Source organism: Myzus persicae, unplaced genomic scaffold (genome assembly GCF_001856785.1).
Source record: "Myzus persicae strain clone G006 unplaced genomic scaffold, MPER_G0061.0, whole genome shotgun sequence".
In the NCBI taxonomy this organism is placed as follows: Eukaryota; Metazoa; Arthropoda; class Insecta; order Hemiptera; family Aphididae; genus Myzus; species Myzus persicae.
Window position 1 is genome coordinate 410,265 of NW_019100780.1, and position 24,412 is coordinate 434,676.

The window sequence follows — 24,412 nt, forward strand, 5'->3', positions numbered from 1 at the left end:
TTATATTTTAATACTATTTATAATAAAAAATAATATACTTATTACTTAATACTTATCCATAGGTCTTGTTCGGTTTTAATTTCTGATAAGATATTATCGAACTCGATGAATTGGTAACACTGATGGTGTTTGAACCGACCGGATCAACGGAAAAATGTTCAGACAAAACAAGTAACAACGGACAACAGTTGTTGGACACTGAACGACTGAGTACCCCTCAGAGTTCAGAGTTTAGGCGGTTTAGTACGAATTAGTACGGAAGTTATAGAAAATTGGAGATCTTATCGGAAAGTTAATCGTTGTATCCGGTTCTCCGAGTTCAGTGTTGTATCTCGTCTGTCGCCTAATGTCTTATTGTTAATGTATTTGCATTTTTAACTTTAGTCTAGTGATTTTTTAAAGTTATTTATTCTTTTTTGACTACCCATAAATTTGAAAGCCACTGAATGAAATCCGCCGGTGTGAAATAATAGCACTGCAGTACGATGGATAGTTGCAACATTAAAGTGGCGATCAAGACACGTCCTTTAAACCACAAGGAACAGTTGGACGGTCGAGTTTACTGGAAAGTAGAATCCGACAGTGTTATTCATATTGATCCCATAACTAAAAAGAAGATCGGAGAACAATTTTTTTTCGGTAAAATGTCGTTTATTTTTCTTAATTAATAATTTTTAATCCTTTAAGCTGTTTGTTACATACTGTATGAGAGTATAATCGTAAAAGTCAAACTATATAGGGGGGAATGAGTTTTTTTTACTCATACTCACTAGTCACTATAGTACATTTTTTGGAGGCGCGAACTAATAAACACATTCTTATCTTTTGACGAACTGAAAAATAAAAATAGATTGAAATACCTAACATTTTATTGAAACGTAAAAATAAATAATTCTTTATTTAAATGAGCCTTTTGATTGGAGTCAATTAAAAATAAAATGTTTATAGTAAGTAGGTATGCCGTATGTATAACTTTTTTGCTACTGCTAGATTGTGATCCTACTTAGCCAGTAAATAATATTATCTCCCCGCTTGAATTTACTCATGCATTTGGGACATATAAAGACACCTTTGTAACAAGCTTTAAGATCCTTTAGTTGATTACTCTTGTGTTTATTTAGTTTACAAACATAGCTTGTAGAACCAAATTAACTTGCATTTAACTTGTTTCTACAAATTTTGGTGTGTTATTTTTAAATGAATGGGTAGGTATCTCTATTATCAGTATGAAAATCTATCATCTTCAGTGAATAATGATAAAAATCACAATCAGTAACATCGGAGGTAGACGGACACTTATTTCTAAATCTATTTAGAGTACCTATTGTTACTAAAGCAATTATTTAATACTTCTCCCTTTTACTTGACATATTTAAAGATCAGTGGTTATGTTTTCGTATTGAAATAAGTTTATTCGACTTAAGATAATTTAAATATTAATACATTTATGCACTGGTATGGTGAACATACACTGTGATACACAGTATATATTTCAGTACCTCCCCACTCTTAATCCCTTTTATGTAATATTATACCTAAATATTTACATTTTTGTTTTATGTTATTCTTTACTGTAATGTATCTCATAACTCACATCTTCAATGCAATGCTCAGACTTTCTTATTTCCCACCACTCTGGAAAATTTCAACAATCATACTAGTACATTAACCTGGCAAACCCAAAAATATAACATCTTACCATCCAATCAGCCTCTTTCCATCCCTGGGAAAATTATTTGAAAAACTTCTATTAAAACGCCTTCAAAATATCTCTGAAATAAATAAAATCATTCCTAACTCACAGTATGGCTTCTGAGCTAACCATTCTACTATTCACCCTCTACATCGTCTCACCGATGCTATCTCATCTTCTCTTGAACAAAAAAAATACTGCTCGGGTGTCTTCCTCGACGTCGCTCAAGCATTTGAACAAAGTATGGCACAACGGACTACTTCATAAACTAAAAACAAACTTTCCAACCCCATATTATTTAATACTCAAATCTTATCTCACTCATCATTCTTTCCAAGTAAATCTAAATAACTCAATTTCAAACCAATATATGATTAACGCTGGTGTACTGGTGTACCCCACGGCACCTTTCTCCTCTTTTATATCTAATTTACACTGCAGATATACCTACATACTCTTTCACCATTCTCAATACTTTGGCCGACGACACTTGTATCTTAGCCTCCGATTCTGATCCCACTATAACAAGCTTCAAACTCCAACACCACCTCAACTTACTCGAAAATTGGTTCACACTATGGAAAATAAAAATTAATACAAACAAATCTAGCCACATTACTTTCTCCCTTCGCCCAAACAATTGTCCATCAGTCAAACTTTGTAATCAATTATTACCTCAAACGAACCAAGTTAAATACTTAGGGCTCATTTTCGACAAACGATTAACTTGGAAAGACCACATATTTGACAAAAGAAAGAAACTAAACTCCAGATTACATTAACCTAACCTTATTTACAAAATGTTGATCTTTCCTCTATGGTGTTATGGTATTCAACTTTGGGGTAATGCCGCCCCAAGTAACATACAAAAAATACAATCATTCCAATCCATCTGCCTTAGCACTATTTCAAAATCCGCCTGGTATGTAAGTAACAAAACCCTACACTCAGACCTGAGAATAAATTACATAAACCAAGGCACTAAAACTGCTTACCAAAAACTCCACAAAAAATTTAGCTCCCATAGTAACCCTAAAATTAGTTATCTTGCTCTCAACACATCTCTGACAACCCCCCACGAAGACTCAAACGAAAATGGGTTAGAGACCTCCTCCATTAATAAATATTAAATACCCAAGTAAATAGCTCTATTGGGAGCCCTCCTACATCATGACATTTTCATGTTATGTAATCCTCTTCATCATTATTACTTGTTGTGCTTAATTGTATAGTTGTATATTTTCTTATTAAATAGGTAATTAAACAAAGATTCAAACAAAAAAAAATAATAATAATGTATCTAAATCTAATCACCACATCCCCCCCAAAAATAATTTCTACCATGTCATAAAATCCCGTTCACCACACCACTGTATTTGTACTTATTCTATTCTAGTATGTGTATTGTTTGATTAATTTAGACAGAGTATTTTGTGATAAATCAACAAATTATGACGTGTTTGATGATATTGTCAGACCAATTATTGACAGAGGAGTGCAAGGGTTTAATGGTACTGTATTTGCCTATGGCCAAACTGGTTCTGGTAAAACATTCACTATGTCTGGTGATCAGTCAAACCCTGGAATTATTCCATTAGCTATTAACTACATGTTCAATGCTATGAATAATTCTTCCAGTAGAGAATATTTACTAAGGTATAGTGTTCATAATTGCTTATTATTTTTTATTTAATACAAATTGTATATTATTCTTAGAAAAATAAAAATAATTTATTTTTACAGAGCTTGTTATTTAGAAATTTACAATGAAAAAGTTATAGATTTACTGGAAAAAAAAAATAACAAAAATCAAACAAAAAAAATTGAAATTCAAAAAGATGGCTTACATATTACACCTTTAAAGGCTATAGTTTGTCAAAATTCACAAATGGTATAACTACAGAACCATAATATGTTGCTTATTAGTTTATAATTATTTAGTCAATCATTTTAATATATTTTTAGGTTATTGATCTTATGAAAATAGGTGAGAAAAATCGGAGTATTGGAGAAACAGATATGAATGAAAGATCATCAAGATCTCATACAATATTTCGCATCGTTAGTATTTTTAACTAATTTAAAAAAAAAGTTGATACAACATAAATATTTCAATTGTAAAATTGAACCTTCTATTCATGCAATTGACTAATTAGTTAATTTTTAATTAATTCTACTTTAGTCATATTTTTGGCAACATGAAACATTGACTATTTAAATATTCTTTATATCTTGTAAAAATATAGTTTTTTTCAATTAGTTTTAATTTTAATTTTAATTGTTTATTATAATTGTTTAGATTCTTGAAAGTCGTAATGTAGATGATGATTGTGATGGGGCTTACCAACAATCTGTGATCAATTTAGTTGATTTGGCTGGTTCAGAGCGAAGTAGTCAAACTCAGTCATCTACGGAACGGTTTAAGGAGGGTTGCAAGATTAATAGTTCTCTAACAACTCTAAGTCTTGTTATCCAACAACTTAGTGAATGTCCAGATAGGTAAATCATTTTAATCTTAATCTATACTAGATAATTGTTTTATTATATACCGTTAAATCTCCATATTATGATACAAACATAGAAAATATATGTATGATATGATGATTTATGTAATTTTAATTCATATTTTGAAGCTCGCAACATGTCAATTTCCGTGACAGTAAACTTACGAGAATATTACAAACATCTCTTGGAGGAAATTCTTTAACTGCAATTATTTGTACAGTAACCTTAGCAGTTGATGATCAAACATCTAACACATTGAGGTACCTATTAGAACTTTCAATTCTTAAGTTTTGTTTCTGTATACTTATGTTTCTTTTATTCTTTTATTAGTTTTGCTTCTCGTGCCAAAAAAATTAAAAATAGTGCTAAAGTAAATGAAAATGTCACAGACGAAACACTTCTAAAACGTTATAGAGTTCAACTTTCTAAATTGAACAAAGAATTGGAGGGTATAAAACAAAGTCAGTTTGAAAATGATGAAGTAAATGAAATGAAATATAAGTATCAGGAAGAAAAACGGACCAATGAAGAATTAAAGGAACGTATAATGCGTTTGCAAAGCAATATGATAACTTCTGTAGCTCACACAGATCAACCCTCAAATAAAGTAAAAATTTTCTTCTTTTTATGATGATTCACTAAATACTAAATATATTACATTTTAGAAAGGGTATCAGCGAAGAAGAACTTGGGGTGGAAAACTTGATAATACATTTTCTTCAAATAGTATTCTTGAAACTATTGAAGAAGATGTCAATGTGCATCGGCCAAGTGTACCACCTAACTTTGGAAATCTAAATAAAGGTTTACAATTTATTTTTAACTATATTTTTCTAATTTCCATTATTTATATTATGCAGATACTATTAAAATAATCTCGCTTAATATCTATATTGTAAATAATATTTATTTGATACCAGAATACAAATATAGCTGTACAAAAATTAGATAAAATTAATTCATCTTTGGTTCTCTTTTTAAATGTCTAACTTATTATTTATTTTAATATTTTTTGTTTAGAAGTTAAAACACCGTTAGAACCATTTGAATGGGACTTAATAAGAGAAGAAGAATGCTCTGCTGTTACTGAATCCATAAATAACGAAAATACTGAACATCATTTCTCACCGTAAGTCTTAAAAATTTGTACTAGATGACTAGCCTGGCTTGACATGAGATAATTGTTATTGTGGTACATGAACATTAAGAAAAAAAAGCATATTAAAAATCTGAACATATTTACATACATTATAAATGAATCTATATTTTGGATACATTATCTAATGTAAGAAAATTAATTTTCTTTAAAATATATTAATCAATATATAAAAAATGGGAATAAGCATTTTTTTGTAAAATTATTGAAAAAAACAAAAGTAAGCATTTTCAAATTTCATAATTGAATGTGTTGTAACATGGCATACACTTCAATAGCGCTCTACTACAATTTAAGTCAACCCATAAAAATAAGCAAATGCCTTAAGTCCCAAACCTTGTTAATAACATTATGCGTATCAATTTATGTTATTGAAACTTTCTTATTATAATTAAAATTATTTTATAGAAAATTGTTTTATTGTTTGCTATAGAATACATACAATGATGAGTACTTATTTTGAAATATGTAGGAATGCCATTTATTTATTCTTATTTATATCTCATTTATTTTTAGTTAATGTCTTCTTAGTGTCTATCAAATTTATGCCTCAACAATTTCATATAACTACTAGTCATTTTCATAAAGATTTTAATGCCTTTTACATATTTAATACTTATTACTGGCAAAACAGAAAAGTTCAAAAGATTGCACAACAATTTATTGAAACATTTAAATAGATTAATCTGGAGGCAGTGCCGAACTGGGTCAAAAATTATAGACGCGTGTTGCTATAAGGTAGGGATTACCGGTTAACGAAGACAATAATATGACACAAACATCTATTTTTGACAATTTATACTTTTTTTAAGGAATTTCCTTAATATTTTTGACGCACACCCATGTCTTACAGTCACAAGCCGCCACTTGACAGTTTTCTAATACAATCACATTAGAAAATGTGTCTACGTCTGTCGACAGGATAAACCTTAAAAAAAGAATGTTCCTACGAGTACACACGGCCTACTGGGAAACTCTTGGTATCTTATCTGCTCAGTCCTGCTCTGTCTGGAGGCTAAAGAGTGCATACCATAATTGGTGTAGGTACCCATATAGAACTAACTCAGATTTAACATAACAAACAAGGATAATAGATTTCATAACATTTCATTTTTAATTATAAAGATAATTGTAATTATTTATTTATTTATTAATAATTAGATGACATCATGCTTTATCTTCAAATATATAAGTGTTATGTATATCGACTTGAGTATAATCTATCTGTTATATGAATAGCCTCAAGCGACCACTGATTTTCATTTGGTTTGGTCAGACTAAACCCTTAGATTAAATCAGTTTCCAGCTTTTGTTTCTAACAATGAACCGCAGTCATTCTTTGTATCTAGCAAAATACTAGCTAGGTGAGTGTTAAAATAATTAAGTGACCTCACGAGAGCAAGGCACTCAGAGTGTGTTAGCCGCACCTATTGCTGTGGTTGTTAACGGAAGCCTTCCACCTGAGGTTACTTTTATTTGAGACAGAGTAGATGTGGAGAATGATTTATTAAACACCAAGGTTAAAATCAATTTAGCTCAATAATTACTAGTCTTCCTTTTGTTTTGAACTGTTATAATTTCCTTTACTTATGTGCTCATGTAATGATCATAATCTTGTCAACTTCATTTTACCTCTAGTTTGTTTTGCTCCAATGCCATTCAATTTTCTTATGATTATTATGATATACTGTTAGTTATCTATGCTGCCTATATTCTACTTTGATTAATATAATAATCATTTTAATTATCAGTACTTTTTAGCCACAGCTCAAATTTTTATAATTGCTAATGCAAAATATTTTATTATTCAGACCATCCAACATTCCATTCAGTGTTTGTGAAACTCCCAAAAAAGTTTTAAGAGAACGGGTAAACAATTACAAAAATATGTTTGAAATGAGCATGAAAGAAAACAATGAACTAAGAGAATTCACAACACTCGAGAAACAAATGTTTTATAATAATGTGAGTAACCAACACATTTTTAAATATTTATCGATATCAATATGTATGTTTGCCTTAGATCACATACATATATAGTATATTATTTAAGGTACTTACCATCTATTTTTATACAATTTAACAGTTATTATCTTATTACAGAATGAGCAATTGAAAGAGTTAAGTAATTTAAGAAAGCAAGTTGAGAATCTTCAAACTGAAAAAAATGAATCTGACAAAATGATTGAAAAACTTAAATATTCAATTGAAGTAGTTAAACATGAAAAACGTGATATTGAAGTTATTATGGAGGTTCAAAAGAATAAATATGATACACGAGAAATGGAACTTCTGGCAACAATTCAGGTAAATACTTAAGCAAGCTAATATAGAGCATTGAGTTCTATGCTTTTATATGTATTTTTTGTTTGTTTTATGTAGGAAACAAGGGAAGAGTTACAACTCAAAGAGGATCAAATAAAAAAAACTATATTAAGTGATAACTTTATGGCAGAAAAGCAAGAAGAAATTAAAAGACTTGAAATGAAAATTAAAGAAATGTATCAATTAAATAATACATATATTAATGAAATAGACACTTTGAAATTACAATTGTTAAATAAAGACCAGCAACTTAATGCCGAATCATCTAAGCAATGTTCACTTTTGAATGAGTTATCTCTTCTTCAAAATAATGCTGCCGAAGTTAAATCAGTTCCACGTGCTATTAAATTTTTAGCTGATGAAGGGTATTTTACTCTTAAAAAATGTGAAATATTGGAACTAGATCAATTATTAGAACATATTCATACTACGGTCGAAAAATTGCAACTAGAAAATCAAAGTTTAATAGATGAAAACAACAACTTGAAGTTATCTACAAATGAATTTAATATTCAAATGAAAAACATACAAGAAGAAAATAATGAATTGAGATTAAAACTTAACTCAATTGAGGAATATATTAAATGTACCATCAAAGATTTCAGTTTAAGTTCTGAGATAAATTTCGATCATTCTGATACAAAGAGTTTAATTGATTTTGCAGTTAAACATTTTGAAGAAAACACAAACAAAGTTGATATACTGTCAAACAAGAATTTAGTTTTAAAAGAAAAATTATCTTCATCAAATACAAAACTCTGTGACATAAAATCTTTTGTATTTAATGATCTTGATTGTATTCTTCAAAGTATTTCTGATATGGAAGTTAAATCAAGTACTGAAATGGATCAATTCAAGAAACAACTTTCAGAAACTTTAGATGAAAATTTATTTTTAAAATCTAGTATTCAAGCATTTAATAAATTAACATTTGAATGTGTTGATATTATTGAACAAGTTAAGACTAATCATTCACATATAATTTATCTTCAAGAAGAACTTAAAATCTGTAATATTGTTAAAAATGAATTACAAATACAAATTGATGAATTAAATAGATTGAATGTGAATCTTAATATGTTAATTAAAAACCAAACTAAAGTTGAAAATGAAATTAAAGAAAATCTGGATGCTAAATCTATCAATTTAAATGATGCCCATAGTAAAATAGATGAAATGCAATTGATAATAAGAGACAATGAAATTAAAGCTGAATCAAATGATATCATTTTAAATCAATTAAGAACTGAACTTGAAACTGTTAAATCAAACCTCAATGAAAAATCAAATATGACACTCGAGCTTAATGAAAAAAAATTACAAGATGATTTAGTTACCAAGACAAATGGTTTGAAAGACGCGCTAAAAGAATTAAAAGAAATGAATATTAAGCTTGAATTAAATGATTCTGAAATAGACAAATTAAAAACTTCACTAAGTCTAGTGGTATCTGAACTTAATAAAAAGTTAAAACTCATTGAAATGGAAAACTCTACAATTGAACTAGCTCAAAACAAGGAGTTTCAAGAAACAAGCCACCTTAGCATTATAAATTCTACACTTACTGACATATCAAAGAGTGAAAATGAAATTCATAATGAACTACTAATAAAAACCAAAGAATTAGAAAATGCAACTTCACAAATTAATGCTTTAAAATTATCAATTGAAGAAATGGAAACAAAAACTAATTCTAATTCTACTATTATTGAAAGATTAAATAATGAACTTGATGGTAATAAATTTGAACTGGAAGAAAAATCTAAACTTTTGAATGAATTCAAAATTAATAAATCTGAAGAGACAATGTGTAATAATTTAGAAACAATTTCTGAACTTAATGGAATCATTAGTAAACTTCAATCTGAATTGGAAGAAAAATTAAACATTGAAAAAACATTAAATAATGAAATACAGATTGTTTCAGTAGAATTAGATGATGCTATTTTAAAGGTTGATGAAGTAAAATCTGTGATTAACATTTTGAATACAAATCATGAATCATATATTTCTGTTGTGGAACAACTGAACTATGAACTTAAATGTGTTAAATATACACTTGATGAAAAAACTGAATTAATATCTAAATTAGAAAACACAAATTTAGAACTTTTAACAAAACGTAAGAATTCTGATGATCAAATAAATAAAACCATCGTTGACCTTAAAGTGAATCTGGAGGATAAAATTAAAGTTGAAAATGAAGTAAGAGATGAACTTAAATTAAAAACTATTGAATTAGAACATGCTATGTCTCATGAAATTAACTATCAAACTAAGATAGAAAGTATGGAGAATGAATTAAAAACAAATGCTGTTATATTAGACCAACTTAAGTCTGATTTAGACATGAAATCAAATTTACTTTCCCAATTAGAAAAAGTAAATTCTGAATTAGTTAAAAAATGTGATAAAATTAATGAAATTATGTTAAACAACATAAAAGATAATGAACTAACTTATATAGATATTAAAAGTCAATTACAACAAGTTCTCCAAGAAAAATCTTTAATTCAAACGGATTTGAATCTGATTAGTCAAAAGTATATGGAATTGTCAAAACACCATGATGAGACAAAAGATATTTTAGAAAATAAAGTACAATTACAAGTACTAAATTACCATAGTTTATATACAGAATTTGTAAATTTGTCTTGTGATATTGAATCGTTATTAAAACATAAATCCGTTGAAGAATCTAATTTGAGGGAAGAAATTTTACTAAAATCCACAGAGCTTGAACATTTACAAAAACAAGTACTAGAGTCCAGTTTACAACAGGAATATGAGAGATTAGAGGAAGAATATATGTTAAGATCTCGTGAATGAGATGAAGCAAGAGAAAAAATAATAAATTTTGAATCAATATTATCAAGAAATGAAGAATCTGAAAAAATTCTTCGAAATAATTTAGAATCTAAATGTATTGCATTGGAAGAATATAAGAAAAATGTTGAATTTTTGTTTTCGAGAAATGATTCATTTCAAATCAGGGTTAATGATTTTGAAGATAATGTTTTAGTGGATTTAAATGACGAATTCGATTTAATGAAATCGGAATTGTTAAAAAAAACAGAATACGAAAAAGTGTTAATTGAGGAAAAAGCAAATCTTGAGTGTAACTTGGACAGACTTCAAGAAAAGCTAACCAATGTCACTAAAGAAATGGAACTTAGCGAAGAACGATGTGAAGATTTGGCTTCAATTATTAATGTTTTAGTAATTGAAATAAAGGATGCAAATTCTGCTAAACAAAATTTAGAGACTTGTTTGAATGAAGCTGAATATGAATTAATAAAGTCTGGAGATTTCTGTGAAAATCTTAAATTTGAATTATATAGCGTTCAAAGAGAATTAGAAAATGCATGCATCAATGCTGAACGAGTAGAAAAAGAATTACAAAATCTCAAATTTAAATTTGGTGAAAAAATTGATAAAAATGACTTGAATGGTCGTGATGTGAGAAATCAATTAATTGATCCACTTGTAGATTATGTGCATGATATTAAATTGAAACTCACTGAGCTCAATTCTGCAATAATATCAGGAAACCAAAGTGAAAAACGGTTTAGAACTAAAGTTATGTCTGTCGAAGATGATATTTTAGCACATGAAGAGTCATTAAAGATAAACAGTGACTCGCAACCTGATACTCTTGATATTGACATTGGCTTAGAAATTGATAATTTACATAAGATATTAAATGAAAAAAATGATTTGATCAACTGTCTCCAAACAGCCAAAAATGATATGGAAAAAAAAATTGATGAACTTCAATGCCAAATGAAAAAACAATGTGATGAAATTAATAAATATGTTAATGATATAACTTTGGTAGAAAATGATTTAAAAGAAAAAACGTTAATGGTTATAAATTTGAACGATGAATTGAATGAAGTTAAACTATTAAATGCTGAACTAAAAGAACAAATTAATGAACCACAAGATCAAATTATTAAATTATCTGATGAAAATGAAAAAATGATAAGTGATATAACATTAATGGAAAACAATCTAAAAGAAAAAACATCACTGGTAAGCAATTTAAGAAATGAATTGAATGAACTTAAAATACAATACAATAAACTTGAAGAACATAACCAGGCTAATAAAGAACAAATTTATTATAGCTATGATATTGATTCAGAGTTGAGAAATGGTAAAAGAAATATAATAAACGAGATAAATCTTCTTGAACCTGGAAAAATCACAGGTGTTCTCACTGATCATAATTTGTCAAATTTATTGGATATGTTTGTCAGCCTCATAATGTCAAAAGAACAACAAATTGTAACTGACTTAGTTAATGATCACAAAAAGATCAAACAATTATATGAAGATCAAATCAAACAGTTTCAAGAAGACATTAAAAAAGGGAAAGAATGGCAAGAACAAGTTGAAAATGATAATGAAAAACTTGGCATCGAACTTGAAAATCTCAAATCTCAAAAACACAACTTCCCTTGTAGAGAATTAAAAATAAAAGAACTGACAGAAAAAGTTTTGGAAGCAGAGAATTTATCTTTTAACTATCTAAATGAGTTGGAAGAATTAAAAGCTCAACTTACTAAAACAAATGAACACAATTATCAGTTATTGTCAGATGAATTTGAAGCATTTAAGACGAGTTCAGAGTTGTCCATTCAAGATTTGAAAAATAAACTTGAAAATCTAACCAAACAATATGACGAATCATTAATAATGTGCAAAGATCAGAAAGATTATCGTTTTAGTCTGGAAGATAAAATAGAAAAAATTCAATCAGAATGTGCTTATTTAAAATCTGTTATTGACAAAAAAGATGAAGATATTAAAAATTTACTTGATGGATTTCAATTGAAGACAAATGAGTATGAAACATTGATAGAGAACTATAGTTTACAAAAAGAAGAAACAAAAATTCATCATGAAAAGATGATCAATGAACTTGAGTCGGAAGTAAGTAATATCAAACATCAAATGTATTGTACAGAAAAGTTGCTAAAAGAAATAAAAAAAAATAACGAACAACTTCTTGAAGAGAATTCATTAAATTTATCAAAAATTAAACATTTGCAAGAAAATTATAATTCTGCTGTTCAAATTGCAGAATTAGAGGGTGGTAGTCAAATAACTAAAATTAACAATACAAAGTTTGAAAATCTTGAAAAAGAGTTAAATGTAAAGAATAAAGAACTTGAAAGGCTAGAATTAGATTTGAGGTTAAAAACCACAAAACTCGAGGAAACTGAAGAACAATGTTCAAAACTAGTTCATGCTCTCGAGACTCATAAAGTAAAAAATAATGAATTTGAAAAACAATTAGAAAGTTATTCAAAGACTTCAAAGATAAAAGATGACAAAATTGAAAATTATCAAATTCAATTGAAAATGAATGAAAATAGTTTACTTGAAGTCAATAATGTAACTGAAAAATTAAGAAAAATACTTAAGTGCGATGGAACATTATCGACACTCTACGACAATGTCTGTTTATTGATAACCAAATGTGAAGACTTGGAAGAAGAAAGTAATGAACTCAAACAGTCTAATGCCGACCTAGACAATGAATGTGAGTCTATGTTAGAAGAAGTAAAGAATAAAGACGATAAGATAGCAGAACTTTTGACTCAATTGGATGAGCTTAAGCAGAACATTGTATTATTAACAGAAGAAAGAGATTTTTTGAAAAGCAAAAGTGAACAATTGAAAAGCTTTAATGATGATGTAAAAAAATTAAATGAAGAAATATATGGTTATGAACAAAACATATATGAACTTAGAAAAGACAAAGGTCAGCTTATTGTACAACACGATAAAGAACTGAAGCAATTGAAAAATGAATTAAATCAAGTTCAAGCTAAAAACTTGGAACTATCAAATGAGTACAGTCAATTATCAGGTATGGGAAACTTTAGGTGTTAGCAAAAAATTATAGATTATATATTGTTTCTATTTATTTATTCATTTACAGAAACTGCTAAAATGTTGGAAAAATCATTGAAGGAAGACATACAACAGTTGAATAGGTGTATTGTGGATAAGAATGCAAAAATATCCACATTAGAACTGTTTTCCAAAACTAACACTGACGATCTCAAAAAGAAGAATCATGAATTGGAAAATATCTTTAAAAGGGCAAGAGATGAGGTAACATTGTTCAATAAGTTATTTTGGTGTACTATTTAGATCTTATGTATATAAAATTGTTATGCCTGTGTTGTGTATTCAACATACGTGCATACGTGATCAATTTTATTTGATAATTAAATTTTAATTTAACAATATTAATGAAGCATACATTTATTTATTCCATATACATTTAATATAATTCTATTTATATATTTACAGAATAATATGTTGCGCAGAGAATTACGCCGTTTGAAAGAAATCACAAATGTAACTAGAGTGGATCAATGTACTCAAACTGCTGAAGAACAGAGCTTAGTGAGTAGTGCAATAGTAAGTTAAAACAATCTAAAAAGTTTTCTTTTAGTTTTGAAAATAGTTTAGACAGTATTATTACTATTTATTCACATTCCAATTATTTTCATATTTCTTTAGATGGCCGACCACAAAAGTATGATTGAAAAAATTGCTAAATTTGAGAAGGATAGTAAAATGATGAAAATGATGTTACATCATCGTAAAGCTAAAATCGAAGAACTTGAAAAGCAACTAAATGAAAAAAAATGTTAAATTTAATTTAAAATCTGTTTAGTGTCAACTCTACAGTTAAATATTTATATTTATAATTTTTATACTTCATTTATTTATAAGGTATTAAAATTATTCAATGTTCATTTGTATAACTGTCTATTTTAAGTATTGAATTATATTTCGTTCTATATTATATATTATAAAACTTTAACCCGTTAGTACATTGCTAGGTTCCATATATAATATAAACAATTTGTGTTGTAATTAAAGGAAAAATATATTTATTTATAGTTTTTCATTTTTTGAGAGGGTGGGTAGACTTAAAATTAAATACATTAATTTTATAGTGTTACACCATAATTTTGTGAGATTATAATGTCGATGAATAGTCAACAAATAAAAAATGTTGGTACTTGTTAAATATTTTATAAGTTTGTCGGTCGTCTGTTGTAAATAAAAAATGCTTTCTATCATTTAAGTTGTTATTAAATCATTTAGAAATAAAAACATTTAACACTATATAATCTTGAACTGTCGATGTCTAATTTAAAACTAATTTTTAATACTATAGATTAAGAGTTGTGTTTAAGTAAATTCTAAATTATTTAAATTAGTTTGTAAATTTTCATTTATATCTTCATAACTTTATTTTATAGTCTTTTATATTTACATGCGCATGCTAATAAAACAATGTCATGAGTTTATGTACATTTAATTTGTTTGTTAACTACTAATCTAAGTTGAATTTGAGTTATACCGACAGAATACGCATTCAGAATCTTGTTTACCAAAAGCATTTATATAAGAACATTAAACATTGGAATGAAATTAGTTAATATTCCATCAATATATTATAAAATATACATAATTCTAAGCATCACAAATATTTACAAGTTGAAACTCAATTTGGATTTTCCAAAAAAATAACACTATTAGTGAATGTTAAATTTTTTTAAGTCTAGTCTTAACTCACTTCACTTTTATCCTTCTTATCCAAGGCCGTAACTAGAAATTAATTTGGGGGGGGGGGTTAAGTTAAAAAAATGTATTCTAATTTTATTATAATATTTGAATTCCGTTGTAGTAATCAACCTACCGAGATCATTGATGTCAGTTCAGTCCACTTAGTATTAGGTAGAATATTTTTTATTTTAGTTTTTAATATATTAATATATAACTATTTTGCTACCATATAATGTAACCCGAAAAAATTTCAGGGGGGGTTGACCCCCCTCCCCCCAGATACGGCCTTGTTCTTACCATCATAATATACTATAATATGGATAGGCCTGACATGCATAATATTGCATACCCCGTATCGGTACCGATTGCCATAGAAAACAAATACCTGCCGATTGCTTACCAATTTATTATTTTGTGCCATAGAGGAAATAATATGAAAATTCTATATCCGCCCTTTACATAATCATAGATTGGTGACAACTGACAACCACACAGACGACAGACTTCTTTACGTACCACACATAATCACGTATTCACGTCTATGGTATTATCACAAAATATGTCCTGTGCCTCTGACTCTGTGGCATACTCGCGGTCGTTAGCAGAAGACAGAAAACACCAACGCCGCTGCCGAGGTTAATTTTAATACAATATAAACCTTGCGTCGTTTCAGCAGCAGCGCTTTGCTGTCGTACCCATAGACCTCATACCACGGCCTAAGATCCGTGTCTTACACCTATGCTCAGTACAGGCCACAGGGTGGACTTGGCTCTGTATAAGCACAGAATAATGGTTTATGGCCTAATGGGTCGCACCACAATTATATAATAGATGATAAATGTCGCCTATTCTGTGGCTTAGATTTATGATTGTGTATGATCACAGTATGATCAGCTAACTCCAGCAGCTGTGGTGGCACGATTATAGATTATATTGTTATCAACACCGAGTAAATGAATGTTAAATTAGCGATAATGTGGATATCATATTCTTATCACAAATCACAATCACACACCATCGTATTTTTTACAGTTTAATATGAGTGTCATTCCCTAAGGCCTACGTTCGTTATTTAATAGTTACATCAACAATTCTTGCCATCTTCCTACCGAACAGGTCGTTTGTTCGGATGAAGTATCGAATACTTCCCGAAGTCGTCGCTCGCCGTGCCCAAGTGTGGAAACATGGCGTCTCCCCCGTCGTGGGAAGGTATAATAATATATATTATAAATCCACTAGGTTTCGTTCATGAAGTTTGGCTTATGGAGTGCCATTTCTTCGGTGGTTGAATGACGCAGAACACTAATTGATTATCTGTTCAATTGAACTTTGATGGTTAATGCCAAAATACCTATAGGTTCTTTAGTTGTTTTCTATAGAGAAGTCCAAGTACAAAAGAAAATTTTAAGCTCCTATGGATATAAAATATTTCAATGAAAAACACTCCCAAATTCAATTGTTTTTACTCTCTAGGTAGCCAGAATAATAAATGCGAAATGAGTTTAAAATTCATCATAATATATGCTGCTAAAAAAAAAAATATTATTTATATTTTAATCATTATTTTTCGCAGATTTGAGGAAACAAGCCAGAAGGCTGGAAACAGAAATCGACTCAATGTTGGTGTCGTTAAGTAAAATAAGTACTAATAATCCTATGATGTACAGTGATGATGAATCACAGTTGTTGTTGTCTGATGATCGATTTGAAACAGCCACATCTGAAATCGAAGAGCTGCTGTCTAAGGTAAAACTCCCTTTAAACAAATATACACAATATTATTTGTTCGTGGCTTTTTAGCTTAATACTGTCAATGAAAAAATGAGCGAATGGAGTTCCAATGGGGAACAATCTACAGTTTCACAAAACGTGCATACTGTTCAGCGTCACAGAGATATTTTACAGGATTATACTAAAGAGTTTCAAAAAATACAATCCAATGTTAGAGCTCGGAGGGAAAGAGAAGATTTATTGCACAGTGTTCGGCAGGACATTGAGTAAATATATAATATTCTATACACATCTGAATGCATAGATTGAGTAATTTTTTTTTCAGTGGCTATAAGAATTCTGGGACCAAAAACCGGCGTATGGATTTATATGTCAAAGAACACGAACATGTGCGTAATTCAGATCGTTTAGTATCCGATCAGATTGCAATTGCTATGGAAACCAGAGAACATTTAGTGTCACAGCGGCATCATTTTAAACGTTTACAATCTAGACTTCACGATTTGTCAAGTAGATTTCCTGCTCTCAACACCCTTGTACAAAAAATTAACATGCGAAAAAAACGCGATTCCTTTATTGTAGGAGCAGTTGTTGTTATATGTACTTTTATAATACTTTTGTACACTTTTCATTAGATAGATATTCACATCAATGGTTAATATAATCAACCACCAATTAATTATATACATGGGTATTAATACGAATTTTGTTTTAAAATAATTACAAAGATAAATTTATTTTACTTATATTATATATTTTGTTTAATTATATTTAATTATAACATTATTCTTAGTAAATAAAAAATTGACATTTCATTCCAGTAGTCTAAAAATCATAGGGCAGAGCTTTGATCTCGCTCTGGCATTCATCATATAAATCTGAATAGTTTTCATGTTTTCTGATAAGTACCATGACTGCAGATCGTTTAACACCCATTGATGAACCCAAGTCATCACGCGAAGGCACATAACAGTAAGGCAGATTTTTCGTCTCGCACACACCAGGCATATGACTCATAATATCAATTGGTGAAACATCACCAGCAAAAATTACTAACCCTGTTTCTTCTCTCCGGACTCTTCGTTGCACTTCTTTCAAACCGACTCTTAAATAAGTCTTTTCTTTATGTGCTATAATAAAAATACACTGTTAATAATTATTTATAACAAATGCATGCATTATTCAGTAATTAACATAAACTGCACACTAAAAATAATGTATTATGATAGTTTTACAACTAATTTAAAGCATTCAGCTAAAATTGTATTTTCATGGGGATTAGTGGACAGCATTTTGCAGGGTACGCTTACCCTTGTATCACTTGACTCCGCTCATTAAAAATGTAAATGCTTACAAGACCAGTTACAACTACTAACAAACCATCTACTTATCCAACAATTTTATACACCAAAAGACTCCAATTAATACTCTGCTTAGAAAAATTGCTAAATGAATGGTGTAATTCGATAAACTAAAAAATTGTAAAAAAAGTAGGTATTTTAGAAATGATGACTGTAGACTGTACACACTTAAATAAATGGATCACCCTGTATAAGCTACTAATTTTACACATATTGCCAAGATTACAAATCGTAAAAACACTTATTTTAGATTTTGTTAATAATTTAAATAGTTAATAAGATTTAAATAATATTGGTGATAGAAAGCTTATCAATTTTTAGGCCAGCGGGGGAGCGGGCTTGTAACGGGGCTCGTGGAAAAATAAGACACTCATTATACACAACGACCCTCTTACAGCTTATCGCTTTCTATTGCCAATACAGTACCTATGTCTAAATAAACACTATCATGCAATTTTCATTAATGAGTGTATATTTTTCCACAATTGACATTATGAAAACACTGAGGCAAAGTTAACTCTCTCTCTCTATGCACTGTGGTTTCTTAGATGAATGACCACCAAGATCCTCATGATCCAAATGTCACAACTGAGGTAACCATAGGGAGCTACTTCCCACTAAGGTGGTTTAACATAACAAATTGAAGGAATATTTGTTTTTTTTTTGTCCGAGAGCAGCACAGGAAGTGGCCACAAAGGCATCACTAAAATTTTGATTTTAACCGGATGATAACATTGGTAACTAAATGGACCTAGTTAACCACAGGGGATCAAGGTAATAAGTCACCCTTATATTATACCACTGAATTACAATATTTGATTATTTTTTATCAAAGATCTCAGCTAAAACGGTATTATACAATCAGAAACAGCCAAAAATTAATTTAATTGTGTTGTTCAAAAAAAAATTAGATACTAAAAACTCTGGTGCTGTCAGTTTTGATATTAGGTACACCGAGTTTAACTATTATAAACATTAAAGGTAGCATTATTATCTGTTTTTTCTTGTTGGTTTTTTAATAAAATTTAAATTTTAAAGTGAGTTACCTATAGTATAGTAATAACTATGGCTCGGATTTGTATGAAAATGCTTATCTTCTACAATTCACCTAGAATAATTTTGATAATAAATTTCGACATTTCATAATGTGTAAATTATATGGTTAATTTTTTTTTTAACATATTTTTACTTATTTGAATGAAAATGCATATTAATTGCTTATTTCTGGATAGTTGCATAAATATTGAATATTCTACTACTACAATAATAATAATGATTATCAATAAATGGCGAGGTAACAGAATGTGACTAAAACGTAACAAAAATCGATTTCTATTAATTCATGCTGGTGCTTGTTCTATAATAATTGAACATAAATAGTATGATACTTTTAAATACAATTTCATAAAAATAATATTATTCAGAATTTTAAAATAATAATTGTATGTATAACTAATACTTTAATTAATTTATAACACTTTTATACTTAAATCACTGTAATAAATGTTTCATCTTTAATTTTTTTAATAAACTTTTTTGTACATATATTTAGATTGTGTTATATTTTTGTAAAAAAATAATTTTGCATATTTAATAGATATGTATAGCATATAAATCCAGGCCCTAGTAATAACTAATAAGTATGTTAGGTACATAGAATATTAAAATTTTAAATACTCATAACTCGCTTTAGAAATAAAAATGAAATAAACACCAAGAGAACATAGATAATATCATTAAATGTAAATTGGAATTTTTTTGTTTTACCAGACACCTTTTTTTTTGTTATAATGTAGGTATGACATAGTTAATTATAGTGAGAAAAAAAACAGTAAGTCAGAAATTGGCAGTTGGACTTTACTTATAGTATGTATTTTCACACGCCTGGCATGGTAACTCGCTCGAAAAAAATAGAAAACATTCTAGACTTGTTATGTAAAACTCTTTGTAAAACCACCTTGAGAGGATATCAGTTACAACAAAATTATTAAAAGTACATATAGGTATACTCAGAGTGGTCGCTAGCTCAGGCAATTAAAATCAAAAACACCACTAGACTCGTTATGTATAAGCTTCTTGAGAGGGTCTCATACTTCAAATGGCTATAACTTCAAAACTAAATCTGACCGCCAAATTTTGATCTCACCATTGTTTTCAGCATGTTTAAACAAAAAAAAAAGATGTCCAGTAAAGTAGAAATAAACCTTTAAAAATATAATAACTACATTTACTGTAATATTAGAATAATGTAAAATTGATTGAGCTGCCTACATCGTATTCTCTTAGAACCACGCAAAATAATACAAAAGGTACAGTTTCATATCATGATACTTTTGTAATATTTAGTAAATGAAATAATCATCATTTTTTTTTTGGAAATTATTAATATTAGAAGTTAGTTAGGACTAGTAAGGATTAACTATGGACTTAGGGTAGTTTCTAAAGTATAAAAATTAACATGTTGGATTATCTATAACACCTATTTGCATTTTTGTTTAATTGTTGATTAAGTTAAGTAGTACAAACCTTTCTTAACGAGTTTATAAATCTTTTTGGTAAGTGCCTTGGTTGCTAGAGGCTTGGCGATTTCGTTGAGATACTTGATTCTCGTTGAGTACGAAACTTTTTTGCCGGTTGGATCAGTCACACTTGCGACGCTTGTGTCTGCGGTCATATTGGAATTGTGCGTTTGTCTTTGAATAAATGTTTACCGAGTAGTAACTGACGAAGTGCCGTCTTCTTTTTTGGTGATCTACAGAACGCGTGAAACTGAGAATACTGTTTACTGTTTGGTGTTTAAGGTTATTTGTTCTGATCAGTCGGCACTGTCTTGGCGCACGTGGGTGAATTGGTTGATAAGAGCGAGAACCATGAAATGATAATAAAATAACAAAATAAAATAACCACGTAATTAATTTAACAGCATCTAGGCTTGAATTATAGATCACAATCACGATTTAAGATAATAAGATATGGTAAATCTTAAATAGTGGCCAAAATTATTAGTTTATAACATTTTATTTATACTTCTATAGCACGATTTAAGATAGTAAATCGTTGTCTAGACTTCTAGAGCAAGAATGTCTTTGAGAGAACAACAAGTATTAGGGGAGAACTTTCGTCTTAACTAAACTATTAGCAAAAAAGGTCATATTTACACTATAAGTTGGCTAAATCGGATGACTATTGCCCTCAGCCGTGGACTGTAAAAAATGCGTATCTGATTTGATCAATATTCGATGACCAGTATTTTGTATTCGATATTTCGATTAAATTGCACTCATGACAAACTATCTTTTATGTCATGCCTGCACTGTGAACACTCGTGTGCTCTTTATCACGAACGACACGAACCAAGATATATCTCACTACGATCACAAAATATTATTCTGTGTTACGATGCTCCTTATGCACCGCCAATTTTGTGAGTGTTCAAACCACAGATATTATATTATAAAATATATTTTTATATTGTCTGTGGCCCATACTGATTACCATGTTATTTATAATCAGTGTCCAGTGAACTCTATTTCTCCATTACGATGTCCAATATTTTGTTTTCTCATTTGATTTAAAAAATAGTGGTGTGAGACAAGTGCATAACTCGTGTAGTGATAGAAATACTTAGTGTACGGTGCAATTATAAACCTTAAAAATCAAAAACGCTTCAAGTTCCCAGTACAAACATTACCTACTAATTAATAACTTATTTACATAATAGCTAAAGTGAATTCCACCTTGGTGGCTTGGTATTAACAATTATTAATGTGGGATATTCTAAAAATTAGCTGAGCTAAACCAATTTTTTTTATTTTTTTAATATAATTATGTAACTATAAGTCTACCATAATTGTTGAGCTATAATAGTTTCGCGCTAGCAGCTAATAATAATAAAATAAAAAAAATAAAAAAAAAAACTATAAGTTTGTTTAGTATAGATAGTAGGTACGATTTTAATTATTATGAACAAATGATTTTAAAATAGGTAAAATAAAATTTATCTTACTGGCCATTCTTCAAATAAAAATAGTAATACCATAAAAAATATTTGACTATTTTTTTTTTTGTTTAAGCAGCTAAAATAAAATTGAATGTGCTTTCAAGGACATTTTAATTTGTAATATGTAATTTATTTCAATATCTTACAAAAAATAGATTTCATAAGACTTAGTAAATATATCAAATTTAAAATATTAATAAGCTTTAAGCAATGATTCAAAGGTATTAATTGTCAAGTCAACAAAACTTCCTCCAAAATGATTCCTAAAACAAAAATTATAAATTATAAAAAATATTAATTTATTCATAACATGTAATAATTAATAATATAATTATATATTCATACCAATGATTTAAATAATGAAACAAATGATATAATAACTTTCTATTTTCAAACCCATTAGATTTTGGTATTTTTTTAAAATAAGCTTCAAAAAAATCTTTAGAAATACCTCCAAATAATGAAATGGAAGCAATATCATATTCATGATGCCCATAAAATGTAGCTGGATCGAAAATCACTACAAACAGTATAAACACACATTATACCATTGATTATAAATACTATTTATAATCAATGATTATACTAATAAAGTGAAAGAGACTAAAGACATTCATTAAAACAGTGGATACTTATATACTCTGGCCCATGAGAGAAATTTATCTTTTCACGCATACACACTGACGGCAAATACCAGTCTGAGTATGTATGTGAAGAATTGGGATACATTTTGGGTCAGGACTTGGTAATTTTCCTTGATGGGCCAGAGTATAAGTGTATATCAGTCACCCACTATTAAATTCTTAACCTGGTTTAGAATTTGATTGCGCAGTATTTCCTGGCCACAAGTCTCCATGAAGTAATGATGGCTTAACTTCTATCCCTTCGAAGAATTTGGGAATTATATGTTTCAGTTGAGGCCAATAATTTTCTATGATTTTCTGTTTAAAATAATATTAGTACCTATAATATACTTATAATTTTTAAGAGTTACTTTTTTTTTTAAACTGTTTTCTGGATTTGATTGCAGCAACTGTATTTGATGCTTTAAACGATTTTCTGTATAGAATGTCTGTAAAGTATATCTGAATAGTATTAACAGCATTTTAAAACAACTATTAAAATAATATCTATTTTTATACAATCCAATCATCAGTCCATGTATTATTTTGGGGTAAAAATCCACAACATGTTTCAACATGAAATCCAAATTTGTTTATAAGTGGTTGAGTCTCTTGTAAATTAAACATATGCATATCTGCCAATTGACTACCTAATTCCGATGAACATTTTCTATTTAGAGAATTCATTTTCCAATAGTCCATCACAATAAAGTGTTGACCACTATTTGTGCAACCAGTGGCAATTGGACAAGGAGCTGAAATTGTATTTGTACTACATATTGCTTTAAGGCCTTCTAATTCACCATTGAACATCTTATCTGACTGTAATTATAAGTAGATATAAGTAATATATTGGAAAAATGTAATGTTTTTAAAGTTTAAAGAAAGCGCTGTTATACCCCTGGTTTTGAGTTGTCTTTAACAAATAATAATTTATCATCTTTTGTTTGATAAACTGAACCATTATTAATACAGCCTTCATTTATACATACATTCAATTTTGTTATGCTGGTGTTAAGTATATTTTCTAATTCATTTTCCATTTCAATATATTAAAATTTTGCTAGGCGTTAGTAAATAAAAAAATTAATATATTTAAAAATATGGACGTTTAATTAAAACTTGAGATTACAACAATACAACCACAGATAATAATTACAAAAATACTTAATAAAAAATATTTTTATCTTATAACATGCATCTGTATTCTGTGATCCATCTACGTCAAGTGGTCAGTGGTCACTCGTCAATGTTCTAACCTTAGAATATAGAAACATAAAAATGCAGGTAATAAATAATAGTTAATAAACTTAAAAAAAGTTCTAACTTTATAGTCAAACATTCTCAAACAACAGCTGATCCACAGAAAAGTTTGTGGATCGTACAGTGTGACCTCGGGAAACAAAACATTTTATA

At 28.7% G+C, this 24,412-nt stretch overlaps 4 protein-coding genes across 6 annotated transcripts; 2 read left to right on the top strand and 2 right to left on the bottom strand.

Moving 5' to 3' along the window:
• Positions 1-162: 162 nt before the first annotated feature.
• On the top strand, positions 163-14,433 carry LOC111042919 (centromere-associated protein E). The gene is given in 15 exon segments (XM_022327649.1): positions 163-639; positions 3,115-3,349; positions 3,437-3,584; positions 3,659-3,754; positions 3,993-4,192; positions 4,327-4,458; positions 4,529-4,805; positions 4,864-5,002; positions 5,219-5,327; positions 7,166-7,319; positions 7,458-7,661; positions 7,737-13,560; positions 13,633-13,808; positions 14,010-14,105; positions 14,223-14,433. Coding segments are annotated over 15 exon segments (8,079 nt in total). The 5' UTR covers positions 163-485; the 3' UTR covers positions 14,358-14,433.
• Positions 14,434-16,465: 2,032 nt separating this feature from the next.
• On the top strand, positions 16,466-17,760 carry LOC111042941 (Golgi SNAP receptor complex member 1). Its single transcript, XM_022327689.1, has 4 exons — positions 16,466-16,490; positions 16,855-17,027; positions 17,082-17,278; positions 17,338-17,760. Exons 1-4 carry the CDS (start codon positions 16,466-16,468, stop codon positions 17,645-17,647), a joined length of 705 nt encoding a protein of 234 aa, XP_022183381.1. The 3' UTR covers positions 17,648-17,760.
• On the bottom strand, positions 17,742-21,519 carry LOC111042942 (H/ACA ribonucleoprotein complex subunit 2-like protein). The gene is made up of 2 exons (XM_022327690.1): positions 20,900-21,519; positions 17,742-18,142 (listed from the first exon to the last, which is right to left on the bottom strand). The coding sequence occupies exons 1-2, from the start codon at positions 21,045-21,047 to the stop codon at positions 17,838-17,840; spliced, it is 453 nt and encodes a 150-aa protein (XP_022183382.1). The 5' UTR covers positions 21,048-21,519; the 3' UTR covers positions 17,742-17,837.
• A 962-nt stretch (positions 21,520-22,481) lies between these two features.
• Positions 22,482-24,411, bottom strand: LOC111042922 (ketosamine-3-kinase-like). Of its 3 annotated transcripts, XM_022327655.1 has the most exons (7): positions 24,324-24,411; positions 23,896-24,255; positions 23,516-23,818; positions 23,368-23,445; positions 23,182-23,314; positions 22,719-22,893; positions 22,482-22,636 (listed from the first exon to the last, which is right to left on the bottom strand). In XM_022327655.1, exons 2-7 carry the CDS (start codon positions 24,037-24,039, stop codon positions 22,567-22,569), a joined length of 903 nt encoding a protein of 300 aa, XP_022183347.1. In that variant the 5' UTR covers positions 24,040-24,255; positions 24,324-24,411; the 3' UTR covers positions 22,482-22,566. The 3 variants fall into 3 exon arrangements, with proteins under 3 accessions (XP_022183347.1, XP_022183346.1, XP_022183348.1); XM_022327654.1 differs by having other exon boundaries at positions 23,896-24,342; XM_022327656.1 differs by having other exon boundaries at positions 22,825-22,893; positions 23,896-24,341.
• Between the last annotated feature and the right edge of the window lies 1 nt (position 24,412).

Coding starts and splice junctions, on each gene's coding strand:
- LOC111042941 (XM_022327689.1), top strand. CDS start 16,466: ATGGCGTCTCCCCCGTCGTGGGAAG. Junction 17,028..17,081: donor TCGAAGAGCTGCTGTCTAAG/GTAAAACTCCCT, acceptor GTGGCTTTTTAG/CTTAATACTGTCAATGAAAA. Junction 17,279..17,337: donor AGTGTTCGGCAGGACATTGA/GTAAATATATAA, acceptor TTTTTTTTTCAG/TGGCTATAAGAATTCTGGGA.
- LOC111042922 (XM_022327655.1), bottom strand. CDS start 24,039: ATGGAAAATGAATTAGAAAATATACTTAACACCAGCATAACAAAATTG. Junction 22,894..23,181: donor GCAATCAAATTCTAAACCAG/GTTAAGAATTTA, acceptor TACTGTTTGTAG/TGATTTTCGATCCAGCTACA. Junction 22,637..22,718: donor TTTCATTATTTAAATCATTG/GTATGAATATAT, acceptor TTTTTGTTTTAG/GAATCATTTTGGAGGAAGTT.
- LOC111042942 (XM_022327690.1), bottom strand. CDS start 21,047: ATGACCGCAGACACAAGCGTCGCAAGTGTGACTGATCCAACCGGCAAA. Junction 18,143..20,899: donor TTATAAACTCGTTAAGAAAG/GTTTGTACTACT, acceptor TTTTTATTATAG/CACATAAAGAAAAGACTTAT.